A 27,294-nucleotide genomic window follows, 5' to 3' on the forward strand; every position below is an offset into this window, starting at 1 on the left:
TCTTGCCTCAGCAATCTATTACATTTCTTTGATGGGGTGAACAGACATGTGGTTAAAGGTGAGCAGTTGATATTGTGTATCTAGATTTTTAAAAAGGCATTTGACAAAGTATCTCATGAAAGACTCCAGAAATTGGAGAGTCATGGATTAAAAACCTGTTAAAAGATAGAAAACAGAGAGTAGGATTAAATAGTCAGTATTCTCAATGGAGAAGGGTAGATAGTGGGGGTCCCCAGTATCTGTGCTGGGACCGCTGCTTTTTAACATATTTATAAATGATCTAGACATGGGACTAACTAGTGAGATAATTAAATTTGATGATGAGACAAAGTTATTCAAAGTTGTTAAATCGCAAGAGGATTGTGAAAAATTACAAGAGGACCTTACGAGACTGGGAGACTGGGCATCCAAATGGCAGATGATGTTTAATGTGAGCAACTGCAAAGTGATGCAAGTGGTAAAGAGGAACCTGAACCAGGGGCGTAGCCAGACAACAGATTTTGGGTGGACCTAGGCAAGAAGTGGGTGGAAACCAGGTGTTTCCCCACCACCACCCCACGTTTCTTTCTACCTTGGCAGTCTGCAGAAGGCATGCGCTGAAAACTGAGCATGTGCAGGTGCCGGTATTGTGGAAGGTAACATTTTCGTTACCATCAATGGGAAGTCTTCAGCTTGGGATCCCCATCAGCTACAGCTAAATGTGTGCTACTGTTGGGTGGGCCTCAGCCCTAAGTGTGGGCCCCGGCCCACCCAGGCCCACCTATGGCTACGCCACTGACCTGAACTATAGTTGCGTAATGCAAGGTGCCACATTTGGAGTCACCAACCAGGGTAGGGATCTAGGTGTTATCATTGATGATATGTTGAAACCCTCTGCTCAATGTGCGGCGGTGGCTAAGAAAGCAAATAGAATGTTAGGTATTATTAGGAAAGCAATGGAAAACAAATATGAGGATGCTATAATGCCTTTGTATTGCTCCATGATGCAACCACACCTCAAATATTGTGTTCAATTCTGGTTACCGCATCTCAAAAAAGATATAATGGAATTAGAAAAGGTACAGAGAAGGGAAACAAAAATGATAAAGAGGATGGGACAACTTCCCTATGAGGAAAGGCTAAAGTGGCTAGGACTCTTCAGCTTGAAGAAAAGACAGCTGAGGGGAGATATTAAAGAGTTCTTTAAAATAATGAGTGGAGTGGAACAGGTAGATGTGAATCACTTGTTTACTCTTTTCAAAAATACTAGGTCTAAGGGGCATGCAATGAAGATGCACAGTAATAAATTTAAAACAAATCAGAGAAAATATTTCTTCACTCAATGAATAATTAAACTCTGGAGTTCGTTGTCTGAGAATGTAGTAAAGCAGTTAGCTTAGCAGGCTTTAGAAAAGGTTTGGATAGCTTAGTAGGCTTTAAAAAAGGTTTAGATAACTGTTACATGGACCCAGATCGTGAGTCCTTGAGCCCAGGCCGTAAACGGAATCTACGAGAGGCCTGGGGTGGACTGAACCACAACTAGAAAAAATAATAAACCACAGGGTACTCACCCAGGACTCCAGGCTCCCGAGGAGAGGTGCAAAACTCCTCACAGGTAGAGAACTACAGGACACGTTCAGCCTGCACCAGCAGGCTAGGCTGCACCCAACTACCGGAAGCGGAGCCACAGTAACCGGCTGGCAGCAACAGGTACTCCATGGGGTAAAGCAGGGACAAAGATACTGGAACAGCTTCTCGAGACTTCACCTGCACTTGACCACCGTTCCCCAGGAGTTGAGCCCCTGGGTTCAGGCAGCCGACAGGAATTCGGGCCAACAGAAGGTAGCAGTTGTATCAGGTGAAGCTGAACCAGACAGACAGGTAAGACAGACCAGGCAGAACCCAGCACTACAGGGAAAGGAGAACTAAGCAAAAGAAGTACTGACCAGAGCAAAGACTTCTAGGCACAAATAACCCACACAGCCAGACACAGAGACCGAGGGGTTAACGTGTAGCACACTAATCCCAGAAAAAGAGGTGGAACCACAACAGACAGAACTAAAAAAAAAAAAAAAAAACAAGTTGACACAACACAAAAGACAGAGAACACAGCCCAGCTGCAGAGAAAAGCCAATTAACCACACGCTGAGACAAACAAATACAAAACAGAACACAGAGTGGAGGAGTGGCCTAGTGGTTAGGGTGGTGGACTTTGGTCCTGGGGAACTGAGGAACTGAGTTTGATTCCCACTTCAGGCATAGGCAGCTCCTTGTGACTCTGGGCAAGTCACTTAACCCTCCATTGCCCCATGTAAGCCGCATTGAGCCTGCCATGAGTGGGAAATCGCGGGGTACAAATGTAACAAAAAAAAAGAGCAAATGCTGACAAGCCAGCACCTAGGAACACAAAGAAGGAGGAAACAGATTCCTCCAGCGCACAGAGCAACAGCCCTCAGAAGAGATAAGATAAGAGGCTACAGCAGGAAAATCCTAATGCTAAAGCAGTGCTTACCTGAAACTGCAGGTAAAAATAGCTCCTGGCTACTGAGGTCTGTAGCTGCAGAAGTCAGCTACCACCCACCTGACCAATAGCAAACAGGTCCCACCCATCTACCCTAGGAGAGAGGTTTCCAGCCCCTTCCTAGCCCTAGCAGGGTGGGTTCCAGTCTCTCCTGAGCCTGCTTAGCAGAAACATAGCAGAAACATAACAATAACTTTCTAAAAAAAAAGTCCATTAGCCATTATTAAAATGGACTTGGGGAACATCCACTGTTAATTTCTAGGATAAACATCATAAAATATATTATACTATTTTGGGATCTTGCCAGGTACTTGTGACCTGGATTGGCCACTGTTGGAAACAGAATGCTGGGCTTGATGGACCTTTGGTCTGTCCTAGTATGGCAATACTTATGTTCTTATGTCAAGTACCACTATTTATCAACACTTTTTTCATACATTAAAAAAATAGAACCGTAGTTCTATTGTCTTCCATGTGAAAAAAAAGAATTAGGGAAGGGGGGAGAGAGATATAGAAAACCCACACAATCAACAAATGTTTGGCATATACCAGCAAATGATGCTCTAGCAGTCAGCCTAAGAACTGTAAGTTTCCTCTAAAGTGTTGATAAATAGTGGTACTTGACAGACTTAACATAAGTCATTTGTACCAGTCAGGTCTTTCCTCTCCATGTCCCCTCCTTTGAAATCAAAATGACTTTTGGTAAACAATGAGTGCAGCTTTATTAGGATTAGTAACATAACAATTCTCAATGTTGATAAATGGAAGTACTTGAAAAGTGAAAGTTATTTAGATTTCTGAGATTTAGTGCTTTCCTCTCACACACACGCTCTCTCTTTGTCTTTCTCTCTCTGTCTTTTTCTATCTGAAAATGTATCCGTGCTTTAGAATTCCCAATGCACCGCCCCCCCCCCAAAAAAAAAAAAATATAGGGGGTAATTTTAAAACTCCTTTTAAATATCAGCCATGGTGTTTAAAGAGATACTCAAATATTCAGCACCAGCTGGCTGGCTTCATTGTCCAGATACCAGCGATTCTTGTGATAGTAACATAGTAACATAGTAGATGACGGCAGATAAAGACCTGCATGGTCCATCCTGTCTGCCCAACAAGATAAACTCATATGTGCTACTTTTTGTGTATACCTTACTTTGATTTGTACCTGTCCTTTTCAGGGCACAGATCGTGTAAGTCTGCCCAGCACTATCCCCGCCTCCCAACCACCAGTTCCTCCTCCCACCACCGGCTCTGGCACAGACCGTATAAGTCTGCCCAGCACTATCCCTGCCTCCCGCCACCGGCTCTGCCACCCAATCTCGGCTAAGCTCCTTAGGATCCTTTCCTTCAGAACAGGATTCCTTTATGTTTGTCCCATGCGTGTTTGAATTCTGTTACCGTTTTCATTTCCACCATCTCCCGTGGGAGGGCATTCCAAGCATCCACCACTCTCTCCGTGAAGAAATACTTCCTGACATTTTTCTTGAGTCTGCCCCCCTTCAATCTCATTTCATGTCCTCTAGTTCTACCGCCTTCCCCTCTCCGGAAAAGGTTCGTTTGCGGATTAATACCTTTCAAATATTTGAACGTCTGTATCATATCACCCCTGTTTCTCCTTTCCTCCAGGGTATACATGTTCAGGTCAACAAGCCTCTCCTCATAAGTCTTGTAATGCAAATCCCATACCATTCTCGTAGCTTTTCTTTGCACCACTTCAATTCTTTTTACATCCTTCGCAAGGTACGGCCTCCAAAACTGAACACAATACTCTAGGTGGGGCCTCACCGACTTATACAGGGGCATCAACTCCCCCTTTCTTCTGCTGGTCACACCTCTCTCTATACAGCCTAACAACCTTCTAGCTACGGCCACCACCTTGTAACACTGTTTCGTCGCCTTCAGATCCTCAGATACTATCACCCCAAGATCCCCAAGATGATGGTACCTGATAGTAGAGGCATACTGAGTCAGAACCATAATCTATGGGATACCCCCTCAAGTGCCCCTATTTCACTTAGTATGCCTCAGCCAAGCAGGATTGATAATGGAAGGGGAGTAAATTGTGTGCCCCCCCCCCCCCCCCCCCCGCTTTCCTTGCACTGCACTGCTCTCACAGCCCTCGGGATGGCCATGCTGGATAGTGATCCAGACAACTTAAGACAGTTTTTTTCTGCCTTAAATTGCCCAGATACCTATCTTGGTACAATTTCACAGTTCAGTTTTATTTAATATACCACAAACCATTAGAACTAAGTGGTTCACAATATCCTTTCAAATCATTTTTATTCAGCATAAAATCAAACATTCCACAACAATTCTCTGTTCAACAACTTTGAAAAAGTCAACCCTCCCCCACCCCACTCACCCCCTCACCTTACCAAATATATGAGAAATATAGGTACACTGACTCCTCCCACCATCACCACTAGTAAGAGAACTTAAATATTTAACAAATGTCATCCCATCCCCTTTATCCTTTTTGTCGCCCTTCTGTGTACCTTTTCTAATTCCACTATCCAGCTTATAATCGAACGAGAATAACGCCCAAGTTCCGACCTAAATCGGGAGATGGGCGTTCTTCTCACAAAAACAAATAAAGCGGCATAATCGAAAGCCGAACTTTGGACGCTTTCAACTGCACTCCGTCGCGGATGCGGACAAAGTTGACGGGGGAGTGTCGGAGGCGTGGTGAAGGCGGAACTGGGGCGTGGTTATCACCCGAACAGAGATGGGCGCCCTTCGCCGATAATGGATGCGTTTGTAGCTAGAATTTAGGGCACTTTTCCTGGACCCTGTTTTTTGACGAATAAGGCCCCAAAAAGTGCCCTAAATGACCAGATGACCCCCAGAGGGAGTCGGGGATGACCTCCCCTGACTCCCCCAGTGGTCACTAACCCCCTCCCACCACAACAAATGATGTTTCACAACTTTTTACTTTCACCCTCAAATGTCATACCCTCCTCCCAAGCAGCAGTATGCAGGTCCCTGGAACAGTTGTTAGGGGGTGCAGTGGACGTCAGGCAGGTGGACCCAGGCCCATCCCCCCCCTACCTGTTACAATTGTGCTGCTTAATGCTACTAGTCGTCCAAACCCCCTGTACCCACATGTAGGTGCCCCCCTTCACCGCTTAGGGCTATAGTACTGGTGTAGACTTGTGGGCAGTGGGTTTTGAGGGGGATTTGGGGGGCTCAACACCCAAGGGAAGGGTGCTATGCACCTGGGAGCTCTTTTACCTTTTTTTTTGTTTTTGTAAAAGTGCCCCCTAGGGTGCCCGGTTGGTGTCCTGGCATGTGAGGGGGACCAGTGCACTATGAATCCTGGCCCCTCCCACGAACAAATGCCTTGCATTTATTCGTTTTTGAGCTGGGCGATTTCATTTTCCATTATCGGTGAAAAGCAAAAACGCCCAGCTCACACCTTGGCGAATAAAGCATGGGCGTCTATTTTTTTTAAAAAATACGGTTCACTCCGCCCCTTCACGGACCCGTTCTCGGAGATTAACGCCCATGGAGATAGGCGTTTCTGGTCGATTATGCCCCTCCAAATCTTTTTTGAGATGCGGCGACCAGAATTGAACACAATATTCAAGGTGCAGTCATATAAATTCCAGCTCCATCTCTGGGGCACCTTTACACTATCTGGATAGTGCCAGTGTGTGGTCTGCAGAGAGTTTCAGTGATATTTGGATTATTCAGTTGAAACTGAGTACGACGATAGTCAGTGACACTTGTCTAGGTATCAGCTACTGCTACATAAATGATTGCATCTGAATAGCAGGCGGTTATACTTGATGTTTCCTTTGGACACTCTACCAATATATTCATTTCATGACTTCAGTATGTGCTTTTTAACAACTGTTAAATGCTATTGATTACATATTTTGAGCCACAGTTTTTGCACATGCATAAATACGTTATGTTATATGCCATATTTCCAAGGGAGTAGGGTAAAAAAATGGCTTTCCAAAAGAACCAGGGAGTCAAGACTCTGTTGCATATAATATTTATTATTATAGAAAAACTTTAATATGCATGAAACTTAAATATTCTGTTTCAGCCTCACCCATGCACTGCTCCAGCTTCGCTCAGGGTTTGCTCATGTAAAGTTAAGCATGTATTTGCAGAATAGTGCTTAGGTGTGTTTTTGGCCAAGTTTATACATATAAGTGCACATATATGTGCACAAATTCGATTATTCTATTTATGTGTGTAATGGGCATATACAGTAAATGTTAGTGCCTATGTTATAAAATTGCCCTAATTGTGTGTCTGTGGAAATCATTTTAAGTGCATCTACATTTAGAAATATACCTGTCAATAGTCATCTGATCATATCAGCTTTTTTTTTAACCGTTGGCTGCCACCAGCTGAATTAAATGCAAATGTTCAGTGCAAATTAAATATTCAGGTACTTGGCACTTTGTTATGTTATGATATATTATACCAGTTCTTGTATTCTGCCTATACCTTTTCAATTCAAAGATGGATTACAGTAAACAAGAGCTGGACCAATCAGTTCAGGTGTTACAAATGATTAAAACAAATTAATAACATATAATGAACATTAAACAAACCCGCCTTAACAAACCATAAACTAAACATCAGATTGACCTGCCTTAAAAAATAAAAATGTTTTTAGACACTTTCTGAATTGAAGATAATAGGTACAAGACCTCACACTTAACTGAAAGTTGGTTCCAGAGGTTAGCTAACCGATATTGGATAAACAAAGTAAGATATTTGGTTGATTTTAAATTTGTATACATTGGAAATCTAAGTTGAAAATGATTACCCAGTGGTAGTATTTGGAAGGCTACCTTCCAAGTTAACTTAGGACAGCTTTGTTTCTGTCCTAAATTAATTGGTTAGTTATCTAAGTACCACTGCTGAATATTGACAGTGCCCAGTTAACTCCAAGATCTACCCTGATTTGGACTTGAACCGTTCTGGTGCTAACGGGAGAGCGTCTGTGGTAGGAGCTAATATTCAGCAGCATTATCCAGTAAAGCATTGCTGAATATTAGCAGTTGGGCCCGCGTGTCTGCTACGCACATCTGAAAAATATTTTTTATTTTCTGACGTGCATAGTGGACGCTTTTCAAGTGGTGAATAAATTTATGTTTTAATGAAAGATTTGTTGGCAATTTTCTTCTTTATTATCCAGAACATAAGAATAGCCACACTGGATCTGACAAATGGTCCATCTAGCCCAGAATCCTGCTTCCAACAGTGGCCAATCCAAGTCACAAGTACCTGGCAGAAACTCAATTAGTAGCAATATTTCATGCTACCAATCCTGGGACAAGCAGTGACTTCCCCCATGTTCATCTCAATAACATACTATGGACTTTTTCTCCAGGAACTTATCCAAACCTTTTTTAAACCCAGATACACTAAATGGTATTACTACATCTTCTGACAAAGAGTTGCAGAGCTTAATTGTCCATTGAATGAAAAAATATTTCCTCCTATTTGTTTTAAAAGTATTTCTATGTAATTTCATTGAGTGTCCTCTGGTCTTTGTACTTTTTGAAAGATTGAAAAATTGATTCAATTCTACCCGTTCTACTCTACTCAGGATTTTATAGACCTCTACCATATTCCCCCTCAGCTGTCTCTTTTCCAAGCTGAAGAGCCCTAACCTTTTTATCCTTTCCTCATATAGAAGGCGTTCCATCTCCTTTATCATTTTGGTCACTCTTCTTTGAACTTTTTCTAATTCTGCTACATCTTTATTTTAAATATGACGACCAGAACTGAATGCAAAATAATAGGTGAAGTCGCACCACTGAGCGATTCAGAAGCATTATAGTATTCTCAGTCTTATTTACCATCCCTTTCCAAATAATTCCTAGTATCCTGTTTGCTTTTTTGTTCGCCACCACACACTGAAATCTTCTGCCCAATGTATTATCTACAACAAAACCTAGATCTTTTTCTTGGGTGCTGACCCCTCAAGGTGGACTCTAGCATAAGGTAACTGTGATTTCCCAATGTGTCCAGTTATAGAATAGAATTGCCTCTCAAAGAGTTGAAAAAAGGAAAAATAAAAAGCTATTTTTAATAAATTGTTCAAAATGAATCTACATACCTTGTGGCAGAATTTCAAAGGGAAATTACTTACTTGCAGTCCAAATGCATGATCTTGCTAAAAAATTCAGGGTCATGCATTTCGGTTGGAAAAACCCAAGGAAGAGGTATCGTATAAGGGATGAAATAATTCTGCGCAAAAAAAAAGAACAGCACTTAAGGTGGCCAAACTGGTGGAAAAAAGTGACAGAAGGGATGCTTCAGTATATAAGGAGAGGAATGGCCAGCAGGAAACAGGAGGTGATGATGCCTCTATACAAGTCTCTGGTGAAACCTCATTTTGTCATAACGGCAGTATATCAAATCCCATCTCCTTTGTCTTTCCCTTTCAAAAAGATATAAATATGATGGACTCGGTCCAGAAAATGGATACTAAAGTGGCCATTGTCTTTTGTCACTAAGCATATGGGAACAGACTTAAACAGCTCAATTATGTATACTCTGGAAGAAAGACAGGAAAGGGGAGAGATGATTGAGACATTTAAATACCTCCCTGGCATAAGTGAGTCTATTTCAATTGAAAGGAAGCTCTGGAACTAGGGTCATAGGATGAAGGTGAAAGGGGATAAACTCAGGAGTAATCAAAAGAAATACTTCTTTATGCAAAGGATGTTGAATGCATGGGACAACTTCCTGGAGGAGGTGGAAATGAGGACTATAACTGAATTCAAAAAGGCATGGGACAAGCACAGAGGATCTCTAAGGGGGAGCTCATAAAAATAAGTAGCGAGTATGGCTGGACAGACCAAATAGGCCACATGGTCTTTATCTGCAATCATTTTCTGTTTCTGTGTTACATATTTCCTTTTGAATGTATGTGACTTAAAAGTGCATGCATAGCTGATTTTCCTGAAGGATACAAAACAGGAGCAAAGAATCATTATAGCTTTGAAAATCAAATGTGCATACACTCTTTTCATTCCCTGACTAAAACCTCTGAAAATCTCTTACATGTATTTGCATTGTAAAATCCTGCACTTTCGTTTCAGTAGGGGGCTGAGGAAGGACATTTTCAGACAGTCTAGGTAAATAGCCCTCAGAACTGTTCAGTGGACTTCTTTTGTAATTGTTTGTGTGGTTTTATAGAGACCAGGTTTGTGATAAAGCATTAGTTATTTCAATATTTTTGTGCTATTTTTCAGTCCTAGACTTTGTGTTGGTGTTATACAAACAGTTCCACAGCCAGCAATCTCAGGTCTATGGACAAAAGCCAACTTTCTAACACCCAATCTTAGCTCAGAGAATATTTAGAATACTCTCAAATCTTTTCCACCAAACAATGTCTCTCTTGTTCATCAGTCTGGGCACTTTAACTGTTCTACCAGCCGCAATAAGTGAAGAAACGACTGATCTGCTATAGTACTTACTAACTGAACCCTGCTATGTTTGTACCACTTTTTTTTGGATATTTTGCCAGAGTAGTTAATGTTGGTACTTAGTGAATGATTTTACCACAACTGCTGTTAAATGAAAGGAGCAGAAACTGTGGATGGATGATTACTCTGTGTTCCAGGAGCCTTGTACATACCAACACTAACTTAGTGTATTTTCATGATGAAAAAGATGTTGTTGATATTATAGGAAACGATATTGAGCTGGCATAGTCAATGTATTAATTAAGCACCAGCACCAGTACTTAATATAAATATTCACTGCCACTATCTGTATAAATAGAGGCACTGAATGTTCATATTTAGCCCAATGGCTGAATAATGCCTGGTGCTGCCTATGCTTCTTTCATTATTATATGTATGAAATCTAGTCTTTTAGGGATGTAAATGTCCTGGGATCAATATTTACATCGTGTGTCTGGGTTAATCCAGGATGTTCAGTGGCACTTAACTGGACAGTACTGCTGAATATCATCTTTAACTGCATGTACAGAAAAAGGCTTCTTTGTGAGCATTCTAGGGCAGAGTTAGGGCAGTACTGAAACCTAGCTAACCAGCTGAGAAACTGCAGAAAAAAAGTCTGCCTTAACTTTATGCAATAAAGTCAACTGGGCATCAGTCTGAATATTAACTAGTGCCCAGTTAACTTCTAGGTCCTGGCCTGATGTTCTGCCACCCCCTTCCGGCTCTTGCAACCACCCAGAACTCAGAGATCAGTTTCTATCTTTATGTTGTTGATAGACTGCTCCTGGCTTATGTCCTGCCTTTTCATCCTGATCTTACTTTGATTCAAAACTGTCTTGACAAGATCAAAAAATAGCTGGACTTGAATCAGCTAGTCCTGAATCCCTCTAAGACAACAACACGGCTAATTAGCAGATCCTGTTATCCATCTGTCACTCCCGCTTTATGTAATTCTCCTATCAATCTTTGACTATCAATTGACCTTTACATCACAGCTACCTGCTATGGTTAAAGGTGGATTCTTTGCACTTCAATTATTTCACACTGTTTGGAGTTTTCCAGATGACTTCCCAGAAAGCTCTCATCTACACTATTTTTGCTTCCCACCTGGACTAAGACAACTATGTATATTAAGGTATTTCTGCAGCTGACTTGAAGCACATGCAATACGTTCAAAATATTTCTTTCAGAATTCTACCCTGGGTCCACAAATATGATCATCACAAGACCCTGTTTTTACAGCATGATGACGACACCACCACCCTTTTACCTGTTTTCATGAAATCCTCCATGATCTCCTCCCATGTCTGATTCCTGCACTTCCTTATTATAGCCCTGAAATATGGTGCTGACTGGTGACATCATATCCTGTTTAGATATAGAAGGAAGTTCCCTACTCTCAGCCAGTGCATCAGCAACATGCTTCCTGGTGTCCTCCAGACTTCAGTGTGCATTGCCATATTCCAGCATTCAAGCCCTGCTTTTCTCAAGCATTCTTGCCAGCCTGTTCCTGCCCTGCCTTGCTCCTGCATCCCTGCCAGCTTGTTCATGCCCTGCCTTGCTCCAGCATTCCTGCCTGCCTCTTCCTGACTTTACTTATGTGCAGCCTGACTAGAACTTTGGTCTATTCTAGCCCTTGTCTGTTTGCTGCGGGGCTTGACCCTTGCCACTTTTAGCTTGGGCTCCTTGCAGCATCCACTACAGTGTCCTGGACTTTTGTCAAGTGTCTATGTCAGCATCTGTTAGCAAGGACCCGTGTGGTACTTGCGCTGCACCGGTGGAGCCAACCTCGCTACTGTCCAAGGGCTCCCCTTTCTCGAATCATGACAGAACATCACTGATTCCCAGTGTGCTCCAGAATTCAATTCAAGATACTTATACTGACAGAAAAGTCTCTCCAATCAGGCATCCCCATTACCTATCAACTAAACTTACCCAGCATACTCTTTCCTGCTGCCTTCGTGACTTACACAATCATTAACTCTCCCTCCCCCCACCAAAATGAGTGAGGTTAGACTTCACAGTGCACTTTGCCTTATTTTGTTTTTTTGCTCCTTCCTTGTAGAATGCATTGCCTCTGCATTTATGAGCTGAAGCATCATATAAAAAGTTGCATTCAGTTCTTAAAACCCATTTTGTTCCTTGGTCTTTGCTGACCTATAGGGCAGCATTTTTCAACTGGTGTGCCATGGCTGCTCCTCAAGTATGCCGCGGGAGTTTGGGAATCCCCGTGACACTTCCTGATTTTCTTTTTGTTTGCAGCCACATCTTTTTCGCCCTCATGCTGCATTTCTCTCTCCCTCCTCCCCGAGTATGAGTCAGCAGCTCTCCAGACGCTCCTCCTCCTACCCCGGGTCTGAGCACCTCTCCCTCTTCTTCTGATACCCGCAGCGCTTAAAAGTTTGCTCCAGCACCGATCAACACACGCTGTCTGCAGCTGGTACTGGAACCTTTCCTCTGCATGCCCAACTCCCTGCTGATGCAATTTCCTGTTTACATAGTCTATAGTCAGTGAAAAGGGTGATGTTAGACATGGGGGATAGGGACACAGAGGGGTGATGCTGAAAAAGGTGGGGTAGGGATACAGAATGGAGCTGTTGGGCAGGGGAAGTGAAATGCTGAACATGGGGGCAGGATAGGGACAGGGACATATAAGGAAGATGGATAATGGATATAGAAGAAAAGAAGGGAAACAGGCTGCACATATAGGGAAGAGAAGAGGAGAGACAGGGAAACATAAAGGGAAGGGAAAAAGAGGAGACAGGATGCACATGAAGGGATGGGAAGAGAAAATAGGGGACAGGATGTACATAAAAGGAAGGGAAGAGGGGAGACAAGATAAATTTGAGAAGGAAGCAAAGAAATTGAAGAAAGCTAAATGTGAAAGATCCGTGCCAAACAGACATAGGGCAAGAGGTGAGAAAAGAAATTGCAAATGGAAAGGATGCCCTGGAAACAGAGTTAAGAGCACAGATGGAGGAAAGCAGATCCAAAGATTGGGAACAAGATGATTGGAAAAATAAAATCACCAGACTACATAGGTAGGAAAAATGATTTTATTTTCAGTTTAGTGATCGAATTATGTTGGTGTTGAGAATTTGCATGTGTTGGTTTTATTTTGCACTGTACAGGAGGACACACATTTCTTTGATACTCTGGTTTTTCACAACATGCAGAGTCCTGTATCTCTGCTTTCAGTTTGTGTTTGCATGTTTTTTTGCGGTTCCGTATTTTGTATCAGAACAGAGTCATGTTCTGTACTTGCAGTTGAGGTAAATCATTCTGCTGGCAAGTGGTGTCTGTGTAGGAATGTGTAACAGTTTCAGAATTGTTTCAGTTTCTCAGTAACAGGTATATTGGTGCTGTAATGTATTTCAGTAGCATATTTAAATGAAATGACTACATCTGAAGATTACAGGTATGGGTGGGGATGGAATGGATCTTAACAAGGACAAGCAGGTATGGATTAGATTACAGTGGTGTGCCGCAACAATGTTTTCACCTTATAAGTGTGCCACGAGATGAAAAAGGTTGAAAATCACTGCTATAAGGTGTGGATACTGGGGGCTCAAAGAGTTGCAGAGCTGATCTGTCTTTCTTTAGTGCCTTCTTTAGATTTTCCTGTTAATTGCACTGTCCCAGTGCTGTTCTGTTATGATGATTGTAGTCCCCTTATTTCTTTCTGGAAATTTTAGCTGATTTATAAACCACATTGATATCTTGTACTGAAGTGCAGTATGGAAAGTACAATAAACCATGAACCTTAAACCATACTGCCTTTTAATGTGCCTTAAATGGCAAAATTGAGTACTGTGGGCAATATAATAATGAGATTCAAAGCATGCAGATGCATGCAAAACATCCCATTATTATGTAGATTGAATAGCACAGCTTACATTGAACTTCACTAACTGTGTTATTTCAGGAAAAATGCCAGCTCAAACCTGGTATTGCTTTTCCTGACCTGGAGCAGTAGGCCATTAACACACAGCCCAATGTACCTGGGGAGCCTTTCTTAAAAAAAAGGGGGGTGGGAAAGAGAAAGAGAGAAGAAGAAGAAGAAGAAGAAGAAGAAGGGAGAGAGAAAAGAACACAGACACACAGAAGTAAGAGAGCAAACAGGGAACAGAAGAACAGAAACACACACAGAATGAAAATAGAAGTGCAGAGACCTAAAAGAGAGACATACATAAAGGAGAAAAGGAAGAATATATGGGGAGAGTACAGAATTATGCATGGAAGGAGGAGAAAGAAGACCAGAAACACAAATGGGAGATAAAAAGAAAGGAAGGAAGAACAAAAGCATGCAAAGGCATAAAGACACACAAAGATAAAAAGAAGGGAATAGATGGGAGAAGGCAAGTATCATAGGATGCGACAGCCAGTGGATGGCCAGCAAGAGAAGCAAAGTGGAACATATTATTTGGGAAGAGGATGTATCTAGAGGCAGACAGCAATGGTAGGGCTTGTTAAGAATGAGTAGCAGATAAAAAGCCTTGGAGGATAAGGAGGAGTCAGCCTTGGACCTAAAATTTGGGAAGAGGGAATTTTCTTTGTTAATGTTTTGCAATTTAAGCTTTGCCTGTGTTTTATAAAAGGAAGAAGAGGAGGAGGTGAGAGCTTGAGAGATCTTCCACAAAATCTTGACTCCTATCAGATAGGAACCAGAATAGATGGAAGACTTGTGAGTTTCTCTCCACCTGTTTGTAGGAGGTTAAGAGGGTGTCCATGGGTCCCGTTATAAACTCACCAGTCAGGAAAGTTATGGAATGCCTAAGAGCCCCTTAGACAGAAAGTTTGGTAGGGTGCTGCAAGTGTCTTAATTGTCTTATTGCAGTCTTGTTCTCTGGAAGAAGAATGAGATCCAATAGTTGTAATTCTAGTCATTGGCAAGACAGTGGAGGTACCCAAGGATCTTTCAATCAGGGAATGCCTGCAAGTTTTGAAGCATTTACGTAAATCATCTCTTTTGATAACTTTATATACTGTATCTTGCTTATTGTTTGTAGTAGAAAAAATATAATTTTTGCCATGGTAATAATGGTGAGATGTCTTGGAAATCTGATCAACTTTATTGTGGTTTATTACAAAGAATCCATATAATCCTTTGCAAGAATGTTTATAGTAACCTGGGCTGTCAGGAAATGTGCTTCCCACCAATATTAAGCATTTTTGAAGTAGCCTAATGGCTAGTGCAATGGACACAGAACCTGGAGAACTGGTTTTGATTGGAATTCTGGCTCCTTGTGATCCTGGGCAAGTCAATTAGGGGCCCTTTACTAAGCAGCATTAGGTGCTAACGTGTGCCTAATGCAGCTTAACATGTCTTCTCTGGCATCCTGCAGTAAGCACCATTTTAGTGTGTGCTAATCCACACGCTCCCAAATGATTTAATTTTTTTTTTTATGGAGGAGATGTGTCACACTAACTGGTTAGTGCAGGACTGCCAGGTGAGCTCTTACCACCTACAAAATGGGTGGTGGTATTTTTTAAAATGGCCGCACAACATTAACTCATGGCTATTATTATAAAAATTAGAAAATTGGCCATCTTACAACTGTGGCAAAAATAGCCTTAATGCACCCTTGTGTGGGGTTTTCCCACTCACTAAGGCCATTTTTGCTGCAGCTTAGTAAAAAGCCCCTTAACCCTCATTTGTCCCAGGTTCAAAAACTTAGATTATGAGCTCACAGAGGACAGAGAATGTACCTGCATATAAAGTGAAGATACTTACTTGTAACAGGCATTCTCTGAGGACAGCATGCCATTCATTCTCACGTGTGGGTGACATCATCCATGTTGCCCGGTGCGGAGCTTATACAGCTAAAAAATAGCCTTTTTAAATCACGTGCAGCATCCCCATTGCGCTTGTGCACATGCCTTCCCACCCGCTGCAAGAGCATGGGACCATCAGTACAATAGTACATATAGCACATGCAAAAGGGAGACAACACCAAGGGAATGTGGGAGGGTATGTGAGAATGAATGGCCTGTTGTCCTCAGAGAATACCAGCTACAGGTAGTTATCTTCTCTTGCTCCGAGGACAAGCAGGCCATGTTCTCACATGTTGGAATCCCTAGCTACCAGGCTGACCGAAAACAACAACCAGAGATCAAATGTGCCCCGTAATGGTGAGGACAAAACAGTAATTAACCTGAAACTATATACAACTGTGTGAGAGTGCAGCCTGGAACAGAACAAAATGGGCCTAGGAGGGTGGAGTTAGATTCTAGACCCCAAACAAATTCTGCAGAACTGTCAGTCCAATCCAACAATCACACTGGGTATCCTGCTCAAGGGAGCAGTGAGATGTGAATGTGTAGACTGAAGACCACATTGCAGCCTTGCAAATTTCTTCAGTAGAGGCTGACCTCAAGCGGGCTACCGACGCAGCCGTGGCTCTGACATTATGAACCTTGACGTGATCTTCAAGAGTCAACCCAGCCTGGGCATAAGTGAAAGAAATGCAATCTGCCAGCCAGTTGGAGGTTGTGCATTTTCCAATGGAAACACCCATCCTGTTGGGATCAAAGTAAACAAAAAGCTAGGTGGACTGTTGGTAGGGCCTAGTCCACTCCAAATAAAATGCTAATGCTCGCTTGCAGTCCAAGGTGTGCAGTGTGCTTTTGCCAGGATGGGCATGTGGTTTGGGAAATAATGTTGGAAGAATGATTGACTGGTTCAGATGGAACTCCGACACAACCTTAGGCAGGAACTTAGGGTGTGTGTGGAGGATTACTCTGTTATGATGAAATTTCATGTAAGATGGGTCCACTACTAGGGCCTGAAGTTCACTAACCCTGCTACCTGAAGTAACTGCCAACAAAAAGAAGACCTTCCAGATCTAGTACTTCAGGTGACAGGAGTCAAGTGGATCAAAAGGAGCTTTCATAAACTGGGTGAGGACAACATTGAGGTCCCATGACATAGGCAGAGGCTTGACAAGGGGCTTTGTCAAAATCAAACCTCTCATGAAACGAACAACTAAAGGCTGTCCAGAGATGGAATTACCCTCTACACTATGATAATAAGCACTAATTGCACTAAGGTGAACCCTTTCAGAGTCGGTCTTGAGATCAGACTCAAAAAGGTACAGAAGGCATTCAAGCAGGGTCTTTGCAGGGCAAGAGAGGTCTAGGACCTTGCCCTCAGACCAGATGACAAACTTCCTCCATTTGAAAGAGTAACACCTCTTAGTGGAATCTTTCCTTGAAATCAGCAAGACCCTGGAGACACCCTCAGGAAGATGTAAGGAAGCAAATTCTAAGTTCTTAACATCCAGGCTGTGAGGGTCAGAGACTGGAGATAGGGATGCAGAAGAGAGCCTTCATTCTGCGTGATAAAGGTTGGAAAACACTCCAATCTCCAAGGTTCTTTGGAGGATAGCTCCAGAAGAAGAGAGAACCAGATCTGTCTGGGCCAGTATGGGGCGATCAGGGTCATAGTTCCTTGGTCTTGCTTGAGTTTCGGCAAGTCTTCTCCACAAGAGATATGGGAAGATATACATACAAAAGGCCAGTCCCCCAATGAAGGAGGAAGTCATCCGATGCTAGCCTTCTGTGAGCCTGGAGCCTGGAATAGAACTGAGGGACTCTGTGATTGAATTGAGTGGCAAAAAGATCCACTGAGGGGATGCCACACACTCGGAAGATCTCGCGGGCAACGTCAGTGGTGTGTTGGTAAATGTTTAACAATGGGTTCTCTCTCTAAAAAAAAAAAAAAACACATCCTGTAGAATTGTATGTAACTGTATTTACATTCTATTGGTACAAATAATATACACTGGCAGTAACCAATTTACAAATAATATTAAGACATACAATATTGTTTACTGTAAATTCCAAATGACCAATTGATTTTCGAATGCTTTGGTTGATTTTTTGCCACACTTGTATCTGTAGCCAATCTATGTTTGCTATTCATCCAAGATGTTTGTTATTCATCCCAATCGGCTAATTCTGTTCCCAATAAATTTATTGACATTAAATCTCACATATGATTTACTGTCAGACTATCAGGCTTAGTTTCGAAAGAGAAGGGCGCCCATCTTTCAACACAAATCGGGAGATAGGCATCCTTCTCTCAGGGTCGCCCAAATCGGCATAATTGAAAACCGATTTTGGGCATCCCCAACTGCTTCCCGTCATGAGGACGACCAAAGTTCCTGGGGGGGGGGCGCTTGTCAGAGGAGTAGCAAAGGCGGGACTGGGGCGTGCCTAAGAGATGGGCGTCCTCGAGCGATAATGGAAAAAAGAAGGGCGTCCCTGACGAGCACTTGGCCGACTTTACTTGGTCCATTTTTTCTTATGACCAAGCCTCAAAAAGGTGCCTGAACTGACCAGATGACAACCGGAGGGAATTGGGGATGACCTCCCCCTGACTCCCCCAGTGGTGACTAACCTCCTCCCACCCTGAAAAAAACAACTTTAAATACTTTTTTTGCCAGCCTCAAAAATCATTTTCAGGGCCATCGTAGCAGTATGCGGGTTCCTGGGGGGGGGGGGGGGGGGAGGTTTGTGTGTATCAGCGGAGGCATAGCGAAGGCGTGGACATCATTCTTTCAAACATTTTGGACATCCTGAACTGCCCCCCCCCCCCCAAAGGGATGGCAAAATGTTAGGGGCAAGGAGTGGCCTAGTGGTTAGAGCACTGGTCTTGCAATCCAGTGGTGGCCAGTTCAAATCCTGCTGCTGCTACTTGTAATCCAAATAAATAAATAAAGGGGATATCAGAGGCATAGTAAAGGCATGGATGTCCTTCCCACAGAAACATCCACATTTTGGACATCCTCAATTGCCCATCGCAGGGACGGAGGCATAGCGAAGGCGCCTAACACTTGGATGTCCTTCACCCATACTAAAAAAAAAAAAAGACGTCCCTGAAGAGCACTTGGACGTTTTCACCTGGACTTGTGCTTTTTTTAAGGTTGTAGATGGCAATTTATTTAAGGTTGTAGACGGCTATTATACACGTAGCTTGTCTGCGTGTATGAAGCCGTCTTTGGCATAACGCTTGGCTGCTCTGCACTGGCTTCCTCTCCTTAGGAAGGAAATCGTATACAAATGAGCTAACAGTGAGCAGCTCATTTGCATGCGATTTCCTTCATGCATGCCCATTCTTTTTCGAATCACTAAGGGAAAGGTAAGGGAAGGGCTTTTTCTGTTCAGCTAGTGCATCAGTTAGTCCACTGCAATGCCCCCTAGGGTGCCCATTTGGTGTCCTGGCATGTCAGGGGGACCAGTGCACTACGAATGCTGGCTCCTCCCACGACCAAATGAGTTGGATTTGGTCATTTTTGAGATGGGCATCCTCAGTTTCCATTATCACCAAAAACCAGGGACGACCATCTCTAAGGCTGTACATCTCAACATTTATGTCGTCCATCTCTAAGGTCGACCTAAATGTTGAGATTTTGGCGTCCCCAACCGTATTATCGAAACGAAAGATGGCCGCCCATCTTGTTTCAATAATACAGGTTTCCCCGCCCCTTTACGGAGCTGTCATGCGAGGATGGCCCCAGGAAAACTTGGGCGCCCCGTTCGATTATGCCCTCCATGTAACTTTGTAAGTCTAAGTGCTTTGAAAATATAGCTCACTGTTGTGCCAAAAGTTTTTAAAATTTCATAGGTATCCAGATACCTTAAAGAGGCTATTATAGTGCATTGGCCTTCAAGGACCTTGAGGCCAAAGCATGTGATGTTGTTGGAAACTAGAAAATTATGCCTGTGAAATATGCCAGTACCAGGAATACTGTTTTCTTATTTGCTGGTCCACAGATTTGGAATGCTTTCTTGGGGTTTTAAGACTATGTGGCAGTATGGCATCCTTTCGCAAATTATTGAACACACGTTTGTGCAGGCATGGAGCTCATATGCTAGCTTTGTTTACTGTAAACTGAAATCTGTTATAGTGTCTGTGTAGGAATGTGTAATAATCCAGCTTGTTCCAGTTTCCCAATAGTAGGTATATTGGTATGTAGGGTGATAAATAGTACCTATGGAACTTTAAGTGCTTTAAGTGTTCTGAAAATGAACCCCATGGTCTCCTGCCATCTTATTAGTGGAACATAACTACAGAGGCATGATATGGTCACATTTTCAATAGAGCCCAGCTAAGGTAAAGGTTATTTTGAGTTAGTCTTCACTGGACCAAACTTGCTTTCTTTGTGCCATCACCATCCAGCTGGATAGGCAGTGTCTTAAAAGGTGGAAGATAAAGGATTTTTTTTTTTAATTTCACATTTATATCTCACATTATCCCAAGCAAAGTGGGGTTAAATGTAACTTACATTTGAAAATACAATGAGACAGAATAATATAATTCAGTTATATCATAAGAGCAAATAGATGGACTTATCTGAAACATTTAACAAAGTAGAGATTAGCATGTATATCCAACTGGGCATTTAAAAGTTTATCTTTTAATGATGCTGCATGTTCAGAGACCATTGCTATATGTACAGACATACACACACCAGAACAGACATCCATACACACAATGCAAAAATAAACAACATCATCTACAGAGTACATCTAAAAATTATTTTTTATTGTCTCATTTCCATCTTCAAAAATTCCAGACTGCAGATGTTAGATCAGTAGGACCCAAAGCAGTCCAAAACAAGTGAAGTCAGAAACAACACAGTTTATACCTAACTGTTCAACCATCCTTAGGATTCACCTTTGGGTTTAAAAAGTAACACCATTTGTATGTAAAGACTGGATAAATGAATTAAACCAAAGTTTAAATCAAATGCCCTTAAAATGTAATACTTGGTAGCAATAATGAAACAGTGATGGAATATTCACATAGCAAGCAGCCTGAGACAACAGATTTATTTTCCATTCAACATAATTAACTTTGTATGAACTTGGCAGCTAATAGTGTGCTGAACTGGACAATGTTGCCACATTTAGATTGACTTTGGATACAACTTGTGCATGAAGGAAGCCCTTCCCTCATTATTCAATACCTCTCTGTGAAATAGTCATCATAAAAAAGGCAAGTGAATTTTTATATCACTGCAATCCACAAACAAAAGGGATAAGTTCCCACATGCCATCTTTTTCTTTTGATGTAGGCACAGGGAAAAAAAGATGTTAAATGCTCCCAGGTCTCAACCTAAATAATGTTTTTGTTTAAATTATTGTACTTATAAATAGTAAGTCTGATTGTTAAGCACTTGATTCTCATAACATGATGTCTGTTTTGGTTAAAACATCTCTGCATGAATACAGGGAGTCCCTATAACCAGCCCCTCCAAAAGACACAATGATTTATAATTTAGGACTAATTACTACTCTCCTGTAACCGATGAAACCAATATTTCCTCTGTGTACATCCTTATGCTGCATAAGCCAGAATGTTTGAAAATATAAGTGAAATCAAATAAGAGTGCTACCAACAATAAAGAATGAAAATGTGACTAGAGCATCTCATAGGTTTGCTTACTTTGTTTTGGATGACAATGACAGCTGCGTGGAAGAGAGGGAAAGGGAGATTAACCTCATGGGCTTCAGCCATCTTACTGTCTCCTGTTCTCAATCTAACCTCCTTGGTCAGCTCTCTCCTACTCCCTCCCTTCCTGCTCCCTGCACCGCGGCCCTTCTTCAGTTTTCCGGGCTGCCAGCAGCCTCAGTGAGGTAAGCACACTGCCTTTTGCAGCCCTGGAAGCTCTCCCTCTGTTACAGTGTGCAGCCAACAGAAAATTATAGCAGAGGGAGAGCTTCCAGGCCACTTAAGGCAATGTGCTTACCTGACACTGCTGATGGCCCAAAAAATTGAAGGGCAGCAGTGCAGGGAGTTGGAGGGCAGCCAGTAGTGCCCAAAACACAGGCACTTGGCTGGCCACCAGGGTTGGGGGTCCTGAAGCTGGAATGGGGGCTGGAACCACTGGGAATGGGGGGCTTTGCACCAATGGGAAGCTAGGGTCCATTGAGCAGTTCTCATGTGAAGACGTGCCATGGGCATGACATGAACAGTGGAGGCCATTTAGCCTAACAAACTCAACATTATCCAAGCTGTGACCTGCCGTCTGGCTTGGTCCTGAGTGACAAGAGTGTCCACCCTCAGCACAGGGAAAAAGGCTCATGCCTGCTGCATGTCTTTCAGGGCTCCAATGAACTCCAATTTCTGCATGGGATGAAAATGGTACTTGGGGTAGTTTAAAACAAACTCCAGTAACCCCAACACCAGAATTGTTCTCTGTATGGACTCCTAAGTAAAACAATAAAAATGTAACTTACAAAAATATACAATACAAAAAATATATATAATAATTAATTATAATACAATTGTTTAAATCATCCTGAACACATGATAGGAAACCTAAGCTTCTAGTAGGAGATGTTAAGTAAAGCACTGAATATAAAACCAAGTTTTCACAGCAAAGAAAACTTAAAATGGGGAAAAACTCAAACTAAATTATAAGGGACTGGAAAGGATAATTTACCAATACAAATCAAAACAAAAACCAGGGCAAAAGACCCTGAAGGGAAGGCACAAAAATGAAAAAAACAGCTGTGAGGATTGCGGGATAATCATGTTCTCTCCTCACTGAGGATAAGAAGAGACTGATGGTCTTGTGCTCTCACGGTGGATGGGAAGGCACTCACGCATGTGCAATACGCTGTGTGTGATTAAAAAAGGCTATTTATTAGCCATATAATCTCGCACCGGGTGACATGGATGACATCACCCATAAGTTAGAATATGGCCTGCTTGTCCTCAGAAAAAAAAATGTAAACTGCTTTGGTTGTACCACAGAGAGATGGTATATAGAATCAATGGCTCTTTAATCGTACCTAAATTATATTAATTCAGTTGAATATATGGTTGTTATTTGATAGCACAAATATTATTTTGTATGTTGCATTTCCTATATAATAAAACACACCTCTAACGTTCTGAAGCTGTGTGGACATAAGCCTTGAGGCATTCGTGCTTCTGTATCCATCTCCTGAAATGATGACATCTCCCACTTCCGGGTGCGTCAGCAGCAAAAGTGCCGAATCACAACACAGCAGCGCCAGCCAACACCAACGGACTAAAAAAAAAAACCTGCCAAACCCTCCCGAACTTCTTCAATCGACAAAATAATTCAATCGACAGGTAATGTGGCACACCCACACACGAACAACAGCGCTAAAAAAAAAACAAAAAAACGGTCGTTAAGAAGCAGAAAAAGGCTGCAACAGCGGGAGTGAGAGTCCGAAGAGAACCAAGAAACTGTCAGCAGCAGCTACCAAAAAAGTTGCAAAGTGCCCCAAAAAACCGAAAGCGGATAAACACAAGAAAGTTGCTAACAGCCGGCCACCACAACACAGATCAAAGAAACAGTAAGATGAGTTTGGTTTGAATTGAAAAGCGTGCTTCTGCACAGGGGGGGGGGAGGGGGAGGGGTCCAGAGACCAGAGGGGGGGGGGCAGAGACGAGAGAGGGGGTGAGGGGGGGTCGGGGGTCCTGAGACCAGAGGGGGTGAGGGAGAGGGGGTACTGACAACAGGGAGGGGGGAGGGGGTCCTGAGCCCTCAGAGGGGGTCCTGAGACCAGAGAGGGAGGGGGTCCTGAAACCAGAGAGGGGGGGCAGGAGGGCCTGAGACCAGAGAGGGAGGGGGCAGGGGGGCCTGAGACCAGACAGAGAGAGGGGGGGCCTGAGACCACAGAGACAGGGGGGGGAGGTAGTGTCTTTCTCTCACTCACACACACTGTCTCTCCCACACTCTGTCTCACACTGTATCACATTCACTCTCTGTATCACACAGACACTCTCAAACACTCTCTCGGTCTCACAGACAGTCTGTGTATCGCACACATACTCTCTCACACTCTCTCTGTCTCACATACACTCTCTCTCACACATACTGTATCTGTGTGAAGCACAATCTCTCTCACACTCACTGTGTCTCACATACGCACTTGCACACACTCTCATTCTCACGCACACACTCTCTCACAGACACACTCATACCCAGACTCACTGTCTCTCTGTCACACATACACACTCGCACATTCAATCTCTCTCTCTCACACAGTCACTCTCACACACACTCTCTCAAACATACACATTCTAAGGAAAACCTTGCTAGTGCCCGTTTCATTTGTGTCAGAAACGGGCCTTTTTTCTAGTATTGAATAAAGCAAACAGAAAGTAGGGATGAATGAGGCCTTCCACATAAAAAAATGTTCCAGAATAAGAGTTCAAATATATTTCCAAAGTACCAACAAAGTAGTAATAAATGACCCATTAATGAAAGCTTTCTATGATATTTTCAGCCACAAACTAAGTGCTAAAGTCTATCTTCACTTTTATTACTCCTGCTGTATATATTGCATCAGAAATGAAAATTCCTCCTTTCAAAACTGGCCCATCCATTAATCAAGATTAGGTGGTTGCCAAGGGCAGCAGCTTCTTGGGAACAGTAGTCAAAGCAAAATGATAGCTCCTGACAGTCACACAAAGAACCATTATCATGTACTTTAACCTGCATTTTTATAAGATTTTTGTGTGCACGGTAGGGGCATGAAAGTTATTAGAGAGACCAAGTGTAAGGCTGAAGGGTTTACCTAAGGTGTTGACTACCTTTGCACCAGCTCTGCTCCTTTATAATCTATGATGATGTCCCAGCATCAGTAATTATTGTTCTACAACACACCCTGAGTTTGGAGTTAAGGGAACATCCAGGACTAAGAAACTCAATTGCTCTGGCACCGTTATGTGTATGTCTGACATTTCTCTTGGTTTTCCTTATTTGCTGGAGTGACTTAGGAGAAAACCTTGACAGTAACACTGTCTGTCCTGCTATTCCATTCTGAAGTGGTTTCTTGGTATTTTTCATCCTCCTTTCTCTCTAAGGTTTACCCATATCTTCCATGCTGTAGGATCAGAAGTTGTTTTGCAGGTATGAACAGTACACTGGGCTGCCCAGTGATTCTCGGCCTTCCAGGCAGCAGGGAGAGACCAGAGTCTAACAATAGGAACGTAGTTGGCTGCACGTTGCTCTGACTTTATTAACTTTCCAAGGGAGGAGTGCAACGGCCACAGTGTTGTAATAAGAACTCATCCAACTTTGACATTCCAGGATCCAGAAGCATAATACATCACACAGCAGTTTTAAATCCAGAATCCAACTGCTTCAAGTGATTCTAACAGAGAGCAATTCGTGCTACATTAAGAAGTGATTACCATGCTTTGCCAATGGCCACCGTAGTAGCTGAAATTCCCATCAGTTATTGTACGTGTGTTTCTTTTTTTCCAGGCAAGTACTGGAAGTCGGTGGAGAGATATTCTGTGCCAGCGGGCAGCTGTCTTGCTGACACTCAGAAACGAGAAAGAGAGGAGACAGAGACTGTCTCTGCTATGGCTTCACTGTCGGTCCGTGTTACACAGCGCTTTCCTCAGGAAGACAACAGGTCTGTATGTCAATTTGCAGCACTTGGAATGTATGGTAGATAGACAGGCAAAGGAGTCGTTTCTGGAAGTAAGGCTGAAATATTCTGATTTAAGCATCTGAATAAAAATAGTGATATAATATTATATTACATATGGGGCTTCATAATCAAAAAGAGCTGAGCTCCTAAATTAGGTTTCTAAATTTGTGCCTTAGTTTCAGCCAAATTTAGGAGTCCAAGTTTTCAGCTGAAAATTCATCTTAATTTAGGAGCTTCAAAGTTATGCTTATACATTTAGACCTGCCATCCATTTGTCTAGATTTATAAGACTAATTTAATAGCTTAATGCTGGAAGTTAGTGCTATGCTTCTAACTTTATTCCTTTCACTATATCTGTTCCTGTTACCGCCCACTTTCAATACTCCTAAATTTAGGAGGATAGTGACATTTTGAGCATAAATATAGGCATTCAGACCTAGTAAATTTTCAAAGAGGCCAATTTAGGAGCATAACTCTCAAAGGGTACGTTTACTAAAGCATATTAACAGGCCCTTTTTACTAAAGCTGAGCTTGCTAATGGAATTAGCTAAATACTAAATGCTGAGTATTATATTTTATACCTATGGGCCACGTGACACTTAGCTCACTCTAATGTCCATTAGCTCACACAGTGCGAGCCCCTAAGATTTTGCACTTACTGCACATTAACAGCACAAATTAACCTTTTGGTAAGTGCAAAGGCTGCCTGGTAATTGTTAGAGATATGCCCAGTGTGTTTTCTACAGTTACTGCACAGAAATCTTTGGTATTGTGAGTCGCTATTAGCATGGATACACTTAGCACCTCCTCTTAAGGCAGCAAGGAAATCCATATTAACTGCACAAGTGACAATGGGGCTCATTTTCAAAGCACTTAGACTTACAGTAGGTTCCATAGGTTACTATCAGGCTTATTTCCGAAAGAGAAGGGCGCCCATCTTTCGACACAAATCGGGAGATGGGCGTCCTTCTCCCAGGGTCGCCCAAATCGGCATAATCGAAAGCCGGTTTTGGGCATCCTCAACTGCTTTCTGTCGCGGGGACGACCAAAGTTCACGGGGGCATGTCGGAACCAAAGTGAAGGCAGGACTGGGGCATGCCTAACACATGGGCATCCTCAACCGATAATGGAAAAAAGAAGGGCGTCCCTGACCAGCACTTGGGCGACTTTACTTGGTCCATTTTTTCTTACGACCAAGCCTCGAAAAGGTGCCCGAACTGACCAGATGATGACCGGAGGGAATCGGGGATGACCTCCCCTTACTGCCCCAGTGGTCACTAACCCCCTCCCACCCTAAAAAAACCTTTAAAATACTTTTTGCCAGCCTCTATGCCAGCCTCAAATGTCATACCCAGCTCCATGACAGCAGTATGCAGGTTCCTGGAGCAGTTTTAGTGGGTGCAGTGCACTTCAGGCAGGCGGACCCAGGCCCATCTCCCCCTACCTGTTACACTTGTGGTGGTAACTGTGAGCCCTTCAAAACCCACCACAAACCCACTGTACCCACATGTAGGTGCCCCTCTTCACCTCTTAGGGCTATGGCAGTATTGTACAATTGTGGGGATTGGGTTTGGGGGGGGTGGTTTGGGGGGGCTCAGCACCCAAGGTAAGGGAGCTATCACCTGGGAGCAATTTCTGAAGTCCACTGCAGTGCCCCCTAGGGTGACCGGTTGGTGTCCTGGCATGTCAGGGGGACCAGTGCACTAAGAATGCTGGCTCCTCCCATGACCAAATGGCTTGGATTTGGTCATTTCTGAGAAGGGGATCCTCGGTTTCCATTATGGCTGAAAACCGGGGACGACCATCTCTAAGGACGATCATCTCTAAGATCGACCTAAATTTTGCGATTTGGGCATCTCTGACCATATTATCGAAACGAAAGATGGATGCCCATCTTGTTTCGATAATACGTGTTTCCCCGCC

The 27,294-nt window shown here is 42.9% G+C and overlaps 1 protein-coding gene across 1 annotated transcript in view; it reads left to right on the forward strand.

Moving 5' to 3' along the window:
* The window catches only part of LOC115470681 (histone deacetylase 9-like), a 632,873-nt gene that overhangs the window by 571,463 nt on the left and 34,116 nt on the right, over positions 1 to 27,294 (forward strand). Inside the window, exon 14 of the mRNA XM_030204118.1 lies at positions 25,200 to 25,353. Within this exon, the coding sequence (XP_030059978.1) occupies positions 25,200 to 25,353 (154 nt within the window). The remainder of the gene's footprint in view (positions 1 to 25,199; positions 25,354 to 27,294) is intronic.

This window comes from Microcaecilia unicolor, chromosome 1 (assembly GCF_901765095.1).
Source record: "Microcaecilia unicolor chromosome 1, aMicUni1.1, whole genome shotgun sequence".
Taxonomy (NCBI): Eukaryota; Metazoa; Chordata; class Amphibia; order Gymnophiona; family Siphonopidae; genus Microcaecilia; species Microcaecilia unicolor.